The 12,471-nt window shown below is 41.6% G+C and overlaps 1 protein-coding gene across 1 annotated transcript in view; it reads right to left on the bottom strand.

Annotated features, from left to right (window-relative positions):
• The window catches only part of SPTBN1 (spectrin, beta, non-erythrocytic 1), a 68,108-nt gene that overhangs the window by 15,276 nt on the left and 40,361 nt on the right, over nt 1–12,471 (bottom strand). The window contains exons 15-18 of the mRNA XM_009579112.1: nt 11,142–11,898; nt 10,681–10,883; nt 4,778–4,868; nt 239–385 (exon numbers count right to left, since the gene is read on the bottom strand). Of these exons, the coding sequence (XP_009577407.1) occupies nt 239–385; nt 4,778–4,868; nt 10,681–10,883; nt 11,142–11,898 (1,198 nt within the window). The remainder of the gene's footprint in view (nt 1–238; nt 386–4,777; nt 4,869–10,680; nt 10,884–11,141; nt 11,899–12,471) is intronic.

Raw genomic sequence — 12,471 nt, 5'->3', positions numbered from 1 at the left:
AACTTAGCCAATGACTATTCTGTGAGAATGCCTTGGATAAAAAATATTTAACATCAACGAGGAATAAAATGGGTTAGATGGAGACACAATGCGATAGGATACTTATTCTACAGTAATAAAAGTCCTTTTGCCTGAGCTGGAGAGATGATTCAAGAACCAATTCTGCAGAGGAACAGATCCCATCTCTGTGCATAACCACCTTCAACAAAGATGAGGGCATTTTTCGGACTTTAGTTACCTTTTCAATCTTCTCCAGCCATTCTTTGTTGGATGCAAGTTCTGCCATAAATGCCTGATGCTTCAGCCATTTGCTGTGCAGGTTCCTTGCCTCGTCATAGGACATATCCTGGGCTGTAAGCATCTTTTCATTGATCCAGAGTGAGAGCTGAAAAGGAAAACACACAGGTGTTTGTGAAAACATTTGTAGTGTGAAATAATGCAAAGTATCAAATGCCTCCAGATCAAGGATAAAGAGACGCCTCTACAGAAGAGTTGCTGAGATTCAGAGACTGCTTTTACTCAGGGTTCAGTCAAGGATCCACCTCTTCAACAGTTAAATTTAAACATCCATCTCCCATATATAAGTAACTCATGACTCAAGCAGAAAGGAATCAACTCCATGATGAGTAAAATCAAACACAAAGGTCTCACCCAGTTCAACAGCAAGAGAAACAGGGACATGTGTCCTACTTATTGGTCACAGTGTATTTTTGTACTGCTTTTCCCTTGCAACATTACTCCATGTGCTACTCGGGATCAGGACTTCAATGTCATCACCACACCCTGTGGAGCCTTACTGACTTCCTGAGGACACTGCAGAAGTACACGCTAATGAAGTGGCATGCAAAAGGCAGTCTCCAGAATTAAAAAGAGCCCCAAGGCAAATTTTTCAGGGAAACAGTGAATGAGAAATTCTGTATTTCTACTGGTATCAAAAGTCTTAAGAATAGAGATGGTTTTGTACCATTAATTCACACCACATTTGTACCTTTTCCCCACAGTCTTTTCTCTATATAGGTTTACATAAATAAATTTGTTTATTTGTCCAATCTCCAGAAGGGTTTTGGTACTCAAGACTTTCCTTTTCCCATTATATAAAATCCAAGACTGATTTCATTTTGATTTTCTGCAAATACAAAGGCACTGAGAACAATTTCTAGATCAACACTAGAGAAAAATCAATACTTTCCAAGATAGCTTATTTGCCAAGGGCAAATAGAATGTGAAAATGATCACAGCAGCCAACATCAAATTTCCTCCTAGGGTGAGTCTGACTGCTTTATCTATCCCTTAGGTGTGGATAAAAAACACATTCACAGGAATGTTTACAGAATGTGAAAAAGATTCATTTTCTGCACATTTAGAGTCGCCTACCCAAGTGGAAAATGTCAAAACAAATCTAAGCTTTGTTTCTAGAATGCCATTTCAGCGACGCACGTTGTCCTGCCGAGGAAGCACCCCGACAAGAAGAGTAACAGAGCACAGGCGAGACTTGCCAGTTCTCCGCTATGTACTCAGGATACAGGGCAACAAATTCATTTAGCGTTCACAAGTCTTTTTTAAATTGTCCCTTAAAGGCACTGTTAAGCTCACAAAAAGGGGAAACTTATCAGAGCCATCAAAGAAACGCCTCATCTGATCTTGCTATCAAGTCTAAAGAGAAAAATGCTCATGATAATGAAGACGTCTGTAGGCAGCAAAGTTTACAGTTATAACAGGCTACTGTGCTACTTAACAATCAAAGGCTACATTAAGAATTACTATATAACCCAAAATTAGTGGTTTTACTCCTGCCTTTCTGGGAAGGAGACAGCTGCTACACTCTGCAAATTGCACTGCTTGTCTTTCATTGTTTGCTTTTACTCAGCCACAGCATTAAGTCTTCTGAGGATTTAAAAGTGCTTCCCAAGGAAAGGTAGTATTGTTCATATTAACAGACGGGGTGAACCGAGAGACAGACGATACGTGGTACACAGCCAGTGGCTGTCAGGATAAAGCCCTCATTTCTGACTCTCACAGGGTTGTTACGTTCCTTCTGATAACACAAAAGTGCAAATAAAGCATTTAAGGGGTGACTATTAAAATCTGGTTTTTGCAACCGCTATAGTCACTGGAAGTCAGTATCTTCAGTGCAAAAGTAGATTTAAAAAATAATACAGTAATTCCCTAAAACAGTGCCTCAGATAGACGCTTGAAGTATTTATTTCTCCAGAAAACCCTAAGTCCGTTGTTAATGCCAGCAGAGCTAGCTATTAGGCTTCCTCCCATCCTTTGCACCTATGCCACCAAATTTGGTTTCTGCTCTGAGTTCCCAGAAGACTGTAACACTCTGCAACGAAAACCAGGCACGAACTAAGAGAAATGCAGAGACAAAACCCTTGTAAATCTGGCAGAGCAACAAGGGAAGGTGAAAGAGCACCCACTGCTGCTGCACTTCCCAGACATTGCAAATACCCAAGTTGACACAGCCTATCTTGCGGCGCAAGGTTCACAGACGTCTGCGCTGCATGACAAAACCTGCCGGCACACTCCGTGAACAGGCAGAAAACTTCTGATGTGCGGAGTCTCGCCAAACGCTTCCACTCTGGCGTCCCTAAAGAAATTAGCCCAGACAGTGCTGGGACTTCTAAGCGCTTAAGGGAAGATCAGCTTTAATCTTGTTGAAGGTGAGCTGTGAAAGAGCAGGAAGTCAAAGAAAACTAAATGGCAAAATTTATCACATCTCCTCTTCTCAGGATCTTCTGCTGTCACTCTTTAGTTCATTCACTCAGCAAATTTATTTAACACATTCATATTTATGAATGCAAGAAACAGACAGAAAAAGCAATACCCCAGGATTAACCTGTGACGGTGTATCAGACTACGAACAGAAGAGAATCTGCTGTGCTTTCCCTCGTCTGTGACCCGGAGGGAAGGTTTATCATTGCTGAGCTGCTGTTATGAGCATTACCTTGCCACCTTCCTGAGCACCACTGACCCTGCTCACTGCCTCGCCTGCGAGTCGGAGGCAGGAAGGAGCGAGGGGCAGGAGGCCACGTTTACAATAATGCTTCAGCACCGAGTGACCGACGAGGAAAGTGGCTGCCCTGGGGAAGGAGCACGCTGCAGAAAACACTCTTCCTTTCCTCAAGTTACAGGCGGATGGGAAACCGTCCCTAAGGCGGCAGGCAGGAAGGCCAAAGGATCATTGCCAGGTGAAACAGAGACTGGTTCAAATCTGTTTTCTAACAATTCTCAGCGTCACGGTCAGGGCTAACGAAAAAGCAAAGGGCGAGGTACTCCCTTCCACCCCGCAGGACAGTGGTGCTCCATCACACAATCCCTCCAGCCCAACAGAGGTATCAGCAGGCACTTTGTAATCACACTAATGCAAATGCTAAGTCTCATTATGGCTGTCTTCTCAGAAAACAACGATCAATTATCGTAAAGGCTAATGTCCTCTCAAAAAGGATTGGAGAAATTTGTAATATTTGGGTATTGTAAGTTCTGTCTTTGAACCGTACAGTCGAGACATCCACGCTGTAGTGGCTGGAGAGAAACAATCGAGAGGAAAGGCATTCAGGTGGCCAGACACTAGAGCTTTTATGTTTTCCTTTTCCTTTCAACGATACAGGGGAAGAAAACAGATCCTAGGGAACACAACCCCATTCACACAAAGGCTAGAAGAGCTCCAAGAGCCAGGGGGAGCTTTGTACCAGAGATGTTACACAGGAAGGAAGAAGTTGCTGCTAATGACAGCAGAATTTTTGCTAATCTGTCATGTTTTTACCACCAAGGAAGGAGCAATTTAAGCCAAGTTCATGGTTAGCTTACGCAATGCAGGAAAATAGACTGCATCTAGGCAACCAAGCAGTAAACATCATTTGCCCAGTTTATGATCATCATTTTGTTTGTTTCTTGTACTAAATCTCAGCTGTGGGCAATTCCATTCAGACACACTGCAGTGACTTCCAGTCTCTTGCAGCTGGATAAGATGTGCAGCTAATGTACTGACTCTTGAATTTAAAAGCACAGCTTTGACAGTCAGCTCTCTTTCCAGGCTTCAGATAAGGATAGGTAGTTTTTAATGCACATCACAGGCAAGGTGCTTTAATATCTGTCAGTACTGCATGAAATAACCTGAAAATTACTTGATTAATTCCTCATGCTAGGAACAAGATTATTCCTAACTTTAAAATGTTGCCTTCAGTGTAAACAGTCACTAGAAAATGTAAGTCACTAGAAAATCTGGAAAGGATTTCTTTTTTCAAATGTTACAGTACTTAACAATTTTAAACACTATCAGATAAATAACACATTAAAAATGATCCACTTTAATCCTGCTCCCCTCTTATTCCTAACCTCCTATTATTCTGACTAATGTTTTGTAGAAATCACTTGAAATCTCCTGCACCAGACCACATACATATATAGAGCCATATATAGCCAGTCTTATTGTGTTCAGTGCTAATTCTTATTGTGTTCAGTGCTAATCCTACCAGATTGCACATGATTAATTTACACCACAGCAGAAAATCGTCACTGCTTTTGGCAATTTTCCCTGTCTTTAGCTTAGATGACAAAAGGAAATTCAGTTCATGAGAAAAAAAACCCAAACAGATTAATTTTTTGCAGGGTTTTGGGCAGGGTTTTTTTTCAATTGTTTACTCCACACTAAATACTACTGGAAGACTTGACTGCAAAATGCTGAGTATTCCAGTCCTCATAAAATATGGGGTAAGAATGCCTTTCTGCAGGATGCAGCTTTTAGCGATAGAAGTGAAAGGATGTAATTTACCTCTTGACAATCCTGAAGAAACTTTTGAAGATCCCTGTTGTCTTTCAGTCTCATCAGAAGTTCACTGGCTGCTTCACGGTTCTTCCTATGTCTAGTTAAAAAAATAACAGCAGAGAAAAAAAGCTTGAAATAGGCACTTCATGCAAAACTGTCATTTGTTCGTTTCTGTAGCCTCTCTGTGATACAGGTATTGAATAAGTATGTGGTATGTGTCTTTTACTGCCTTTCAAATGAAGGACATTTTTGAAGCTCAGATACGCATGTGTTACTTAACATGCTTACTTAAGTTCAGCATCTACTTGTTTTTGTGACCAGTTAAATACACAGGGAAAATTTTGAAGTCAGCAGGGTTTCACAAGTGTTATGTACAGAATTTGGCCCCCTAATTTGAAGACCACAGGCAAGTTCAGAAAGTTTGTTTGCCAAAAACCATAAGAAAACTATCTGCAAAATTGCAACAATAAGCTTGCCTGTTATGTGGCTCTTGCAAAGTGTGTACTTGCTGTAATGCTCCTTATCATACACCCTTGCTACGGCTCAGCACCTTCTGCTCCCGAACAAAGCTGTAGTGGTTTATATAACCTTCCAAATGCTGTATTTAATAAACAATGCATGCAACACACCTGTGTGTTTCTGCAATAGAAGCTTTATGCACATTGGAACATATTTTTCAGAGCGTTTAAGAGTAGACAGAAGAAAAGGTTAGTCTAGAAGCCCTATTTTTAATTCATAACTGTTTGCCCCTTGAAGGATGAGTTATGCTGGCAGTCCCAAAGGTCTTCGTGGGTTCTGCAAATGGACATGGTGCCTGAAGAGCTGATTCCCAAGGTATCTCTGAACATGTTTTTAACTAATGCTTAATTTGGAGTAGTTATCCTTGTCCTTCAGTACTTTCATTATTTTTAAGGCAATGTAGATGGAGGAGGCGGAGTAAAGAAGATAATTTTTATTTACTGCTCATTGTGTTAGATTTGGTCATATTTCACTGTACAGGGTCTTAAAGTGAAATATTGCTGCCCTTTGTAATAATCTAAGATAAACAGGGATATAGAGTTAGAAATTATTTTAAAGGGTGGCAATTTATAATATTATCTCAGCACATACTGGCAATAGCTAAATAAATCCATGTTAGTGCAAATCTCCAGAGACTCATGATATTCTAGAAGACTATAAATTACATGTTGATGACAACAACTGGATTAAGATACCACTTCTCCTGATCTACAATAAGTCACCAGAGCAAGCTCTCTGGCACAAATCTAGTGACTTCAGAAACACAAGGAATACTTAGGGATATTATTACATAAAAGCAAGAAGTCTGTAGGCAGAGGAATAGGAGAAAACCCTTTACAGGACTACAAATTGCTTCTCTTTTGTCTCAACAGCTTCCTCTGAATAACCAGGCAAGCAGCATCTGTATAGCTGTAGGTCAAGAAAATTGATTTGCAGATCAGATGGCAAGACATATGTAACCATCAAAGCAAGAGGCTGGAGTCCAAGCCCAGGTAATCTTGAAGTTTTGACAGGTGTTATCTGAGAAAGCACAAAGGAAAGGACACAAATTGTGCCTTAGGAAAAAATCTCTGTAACATAGTTAACATCATTGGGTTTGATTCCACTCTTTCTTGGCTGCTTTTTATATGCCTGGGCAAATCAGTGCATTACTCAGGTTGCTAAAATGAAGGAAGGAATTGCTTGGGTGATTTTATCATGATGATTTCATAGATTTAAGGCTAGATTACCTTATAGACTCATGTATTCTGGAGAGGACACAAGTTGTGAAATTAAAAGGAGAATTTTCATGACACTTATTTGAACAGAGTTAAGAGTAAGGAGAGAAGTTCTTATGCTGAGAAAACTTGATTTTAAAAAACTAACAAAAATATCTCCCAGAGTGTGTTGGAAATACTAACTTCAAGAACTTTGAAGGGAAACCATGCAGAGATAGCAAACAGATGATGACATAGCTTCTTTTTTTTTCTTTTTTGTCCTCAGCATAATAAATAGAAACTTTGGCGCTTAGAGCTATTTAACTGTAAAAGGTTGGTTGCTTGTCCAAGATGACCTGGAGTGAGACTGAAAGACGAGTATTCTCTGAAGAAGAACAGGGCTGAACTGTAATAAGGTTTGAAGTGGATACTTGAAGATGTGGTAGTAGTATTTTGAAGATGGACACCACTGGAACAAGCAGGAATTCCTGTATTTTCATCATAGAATTGATGTTATTTTTTATTGCAATAAAGGGCCTTAAGAAGGCATTTAGTCTGTTCTCCTGCCCCAGACTGGCTATATCTAAACATTATTAATTCCTTGTTCATGTTTCCCTAAATTCTTTAAAAGCTCCAGTGACAGAGATTTTAGAATTTTCTGTGCATAACCACCCCTGCCACCAGAAAGCTTCTCCTACCCTCTACTACCAGTACATCAGAAGGGCTTTAGGTAGAATAAACAGGCAGACAGAGTGGAGAACAGAACCCTTCGTAATACAAATTTTTATCCAGATACTAGAAGAGTGTGGTGTTAAGGAGGCTGCCTGGTCACCCTGCTTCCCTGGCCGCGTGTGCAGAGGCCCCAGCTAAGCCAGCCGGGCACGTCGGGGTGGTGGACAGGCTGGACTGCAGCTCTGCTGAAGGCTACAAGCACTCGGCCATCACTGGAGGGTGGAGAAAAGCGCTAAGCTTACTGTTCAACTGCTGACTGCAGTCGTAACTATTAAAATCCTGCTCTTCTGAGACACGCACAGCAGAGAAGGGCCAGAAACTCAGACCCTCTCACACTTAACGTTGCCAATGACTGAGTCTTACTAATTTGCTAAAATAGTTTGTGGAAGAAGATCCCACACTTGCACAAAAGAGTTTGCTCTGCAGACTCTGATTATTTAGAATGACTTTGAATTCATCTGCCTGCTCACATAAATAATCACATATAAAACTTACACCACAGCAGTGTCTAGGGCTGCATTAAAAGGGGGCTTCCCTATGCATATACTGAAGAGGCAACCTCAGATGCAAATGTCCAAGCTAAGGCAGACCTACATGGTAAAAGAGGGGATAGGGAATGTACCATCGGCAGTTAAAACATGGGGGCATCTTCCTTCTGTGGCAACACTATGAAGAATCTAAAACAGGAAAATGAGATCCGTTCAGCACAAGGAGGTGTCTGACTCAAATTAATCCAAGAGCAGAGCACCAAAATTTGCCACAATGTTCCCATGCTGTCTCCCCAGAGGCCCCTGAGAATGCTAACAATGCCGAAAACTGACAAAATCACTTGTGGTTTAACTGTAAGCCTGTGGGTTTCAAAGCCTGTGCAGGAATAATAAATCTTACACATAGCGTGAATGCAACTGCCTGCTAAGAATACTGAGATATATGCAAGGCAGTTGTTCCAGCAAACAAGACGCACTCTCCTTTCTGAATGGCCAAGAACAAAAATTTCTTCGGTTCTCTGTTGAGCAAAAGTTGCACAAATATATAAGTTGATGAAAAACAGACCCAGATCACAATCTGAGTCAGATCTGCCACTGTCTTTAAACTAAATCTCATTTGCAGAATCAGAAAGGCCATGTGTAGGCATGCAGACTAGGGCAGTCCCCTTACACTCTTCCAACAGAAAATGGAGAAGAAAATGCTTCCCTTCCGGCTGGCAGAAACAGCAGCAGAAGTCACCAAAGCAGGGACAGCTGCACTGCAGAGACCAGCTTCTTTCCTACCTGGAGAAGCTAGCTAGTGACAGCTTTATTCAAACGCATCTTCTCCTTCCCTCACCCTTTCTCCATGTCCTTATTCCCATTTATTCTTCCCTGTGAACTGCACCAAAATATTATGCTGAAGTGTTTATCTCCTATTGCACAGCTCCACTCTGCTTCCGCACTCTCCTCTCCTTCCTTAGCCTGATGCCTACCATATCTATTTAGATGGTAACCATTTTCGTGCAGGGTCTGTCTGCTGTACCAATGGACAGTGGGGTCTCCTCTGGAATAGCTTGAAAGCATGACTGTAAAAAACACTATTAACAATACTAAAAACTACAAAGAGCTCCATATGGGAAGTATGGAGCCACTGCACATATTTGTACTTGTTTGTTTTGGTCTTTTGTTATACATCCAGGTGGAGCTTGGTTGGGAGAGCAATTTTTTGTAAAACCAAAGAGGCTTCCTTTGCCACCACTCCCACTACACCCAGCCCTAAGGCTTTGTTCTTGAGGCTTATCAGCCTTACAGACTCAGAGAGCAATCACACGGATTTCCCGAATAGCAGTGCACCGGATGATTTTTGCAGTGCTCTGCATAAATAGCTTTGGAATTGAGGAAACGCGTTGGAAAACAGTGGGCTTAAGAAAATGCAGTCTCTAGGACTTGCCTGCCATTCAGAGTGGGAACTCCAGCACACGTCCCACAGCCAGGACGGCTCAGGGGGCCAGCTGGGGTGCCACAGGACAAAGGGGACACAGAGGAGTAGCTGCACTGGGGGGAAACAGTCACCAGAGCACCACAGCTGGGGCAGCAGGAACCTCTCTGCAGAGCACACAGGACAGAGGCTGAAGCTGTCTCCCACTCCAGCCACCTCAGAAAGCGCTGCAAGAAGCAGCTGACCATTTCCTACTGTATCCTTGGATGCTATCTTTTAATATTCCAGAAGTTACAGAAAGAAGACACCTGAGCAGAAGGCCAGGATCAAGTCCTCCTGCTTTCATAAGTGGATGGGAAAACTTACAGCACAGGACATTGAAAGTCAGAGAGGGTGAATAAGGAAAATTGATTTCCTAGATTTCACCTTGATTGCTTTCATATCATCTCCTCTTCTTGGCCTTTGCAGATTCTCTTTGGGATCTAAAGAGAGTCAAGGTGGTTAGAGAGAGAATGAAAACGTGAGGTATCCTTGGGGTTAGGTTGTCAGAGGGCTCAGAGGCCCTCAGCAAGCTCTGGATAAGCCAAGCGAGGGATATCCGCCTTTCTTGAAGCCATGAGCCACAGCTAAAGTGGGTGCATACACAGTGGGACGTGTTCGCCAAAACAGGAAAGGCACAACATTTTCTGAACTACTACAGTTCAGTTTCTCCTTGGAGATAAAGGCACCTGAATAACTCTGAGCTTACTGGCTGTGGGAGGATGCAAGTCTGATAGAAGGGTTGTCAGTAACATTTGACATAAAAGTTCTGTATGAGCTTACTGCTGTGTTCTGATAGTCATGATTGAAAAGCGCCTTGAAAGACTTCACTATTATTCAAACCAAAAGCAGAAAGAACCATGAATCATCGCCATCAAAACTGAACATTTGGTTTTCAAAGAAAAAGAAACTCTTAACGTTCTATAGCATCCATGCCACAGCTAAAGAGACAAAGCAAAAGACTTGTTCTAGGATGAAAGACACATTTGTACCAATGCTTCCTAATCTGATTTCAGAAGGGCCAGACAAGTTGGAAAAGGCGATCAAAGCCAAGCGGGTGGGGTAGATACAATGCCAATTACACTCTTGAAGAGCCACATTCCTTCCTCAGAGGAAGGACAGGAATACATTATTATAATTAAATCAGCTAGGAGGTAGCAGAGGAAACTAAGACTTGTGCAGCCAGGTATAGCTAACTGCTACAGCTCCCACCATAATATAAAGTCTGTTAATACTCCAAGAATTACATAGCAACACTCATATAGCCAAATTCTGGGTAGTGAGCTCATTACCTAGTAAGTCTCTAGAAAATGGGAGAGGTAATATTTAATTAAGATTAGCCCGGCACATTTTTGAAACATTACAGTTCCTATTTTTCCACAGGACAAAAAAAACCAGTCTGCAACAGCCGTTTTCTAACATGTTACTTTGCCTTTGGATTCTGGTAAAAGGTCACCTCTCAGAGAACAGAATTGAAGTATGAACAGCTACATTCTGCCATCATCCTGACCTTACCTGTCATCAATAGAGTCCACTTTCTCCTGGATTTTATCAGAGTTAATGTTCCCATCACTAACTAGCCTCCTGCCAGTCTCTACAACTGCATTGATCTTTTCTTCATTGGCATCCATCGTGGTCATGAAATCCTCTTGTTTTTTAATAGCAGCTTCTGCTCCTTCCAAGGTAGTGGGCATTTCCGTGTGTGCCAAAACATACTCCTGTGATTAAAGCACAAAACAGAGAAATAAAAGTATTACACTCAGGCTGTGCTGTCTGCTCCAACAACAGATTCACCACATATGAAAAGAAACATCTCCCAAGAACAGTTAGCAGTAAAATACAAAAAGCAAATTATAGTTAAAAAAGGACAATTTATCTGTTTGTAGCTCTCCTGCCAAATTATCTTGTCTGCTAATTGCTTGCAGTATACAGTGCCAACCCGTAGAAATAAAGTTAGGTGTATCTTGACCACTTGCCTGGTTATTAAGAAATGCTTCTGCTTGCTTGGTATCTCTGAGAAACAGCTGGTAGGCATGAGACTGGGAAAGGAGATTTTGCCTGTTCTCCCACATTTTGTGAAGCTCATTCCATCCAGTGTCCAAAGCCTGTAGGCGCTGGCGTAAGAACATGTACTGAGCATCAGTTTGCCCTTGTGTCACCATCTCACCCATGTCCCTCATTTTCTGATAATCTTCCTCATAATTGTTGATTTCATTCTTAATATTCTCATGTTGAGTGAGCAGCTTCTCAGCCTCTGTCAGTGTGTTTGGCATATCTTCGGATGCAATTGCAGTCTGCGTTCTGGATAGCCAAGACTGGAAGTCATCCAGATCTCTCAGGAACTGCTGCAGTTTGCTTGCCTCTCCAAGGGACTCTTCCCGGTTCTTGAGGGTGGTCTTCATTTCTTCCCATACATCATTGATTTCTGCGAGCCGTGAAAGGATAGCCTGTGCCTGGTCAGGATGCTCTGATTCCAACTTTTCTGCTTCTTTTTGCAGGTCGCTTAGCTTGGCTTCAATGGCTACCAGGTCACGTTCCATGCCGGTCAGCTTCCTCTGCAGGGCCATCACTCCAGCTAGATCATTACCCAGATCTTGTGTGGATTCGATGACTTTGGTCTTTTCCCTGATCCAGGATTTGGTTTCATTACATTCAAGATGGTAGTTCTGGATACTCAGAGCAGAGAGGAGAGCATCCTTCTTCCTATCTACCAGTTCTCTGAACTGGCTCCATCTGAAATTTGTGAGGAGAGAAAAGCAGAGAAATTAAGATTTGTGTATAATAAGGGAAAAGGATGTGGCAACATCGCTGAGTGAGCAGTTGCTCACATTAGCTTGGTAAGCCATGAAATAACCTAACTATTCATGGTTTTTTTCAGTCCTTCCCATATCATCAATAGTTTTAGCGAAACAACCATTAAGCACGCTATGGCGTATATTAAAATATGACAAGTACCAGCAACACTGAGTCCTTAAAAGCATAATTTTTCCTCAAGTGAAAAATTGCTAGTTAAATCTAATTTTCACACTAAATGTACTCTCTCGGTTTATTTTGAAGCCAAAAAATGAGTGCGTTTACATGAAATTATATTGGTTTCTTTTTTATCATAATATTCATTACAGTAAACTTCCACCTCTCAAATCAAGGTATGATACACTCAGGACCTGACTGAAGCCAACAGCAAAACTCCATCTGTTAATCAAATATTTGAAAGACAGTTCTTTTTCCTTCTGAAGCTTTAAAGGCCTACCTTGAAGATACTTCAGGTATCAGAATATCTTGAAAAACATGTATAAGAAACACAAA

This window comes from Fulmarus glacialis, unplaced genomic scaffold, assembly GCF_000690835.1.
Source record: "Fulmarus glacialis isolate BGI_N327 unplaced genomic scaffold, ASM69083v1 scaffold2066, whole genome shotgun sequence".
In the NCBI taxonomy this organism is placed as follows: Eukaryota; Metazoa; Chordata; class Aves; order Procellariiformes; family Procellariidae; genus Fulmarus; species Fulmarus glacialis.
The sequence above is the reverse complement of the archived record's forward strand: the minus strand, read 5'-3'. Positions and strand labels throughout refer to the sequence as shown.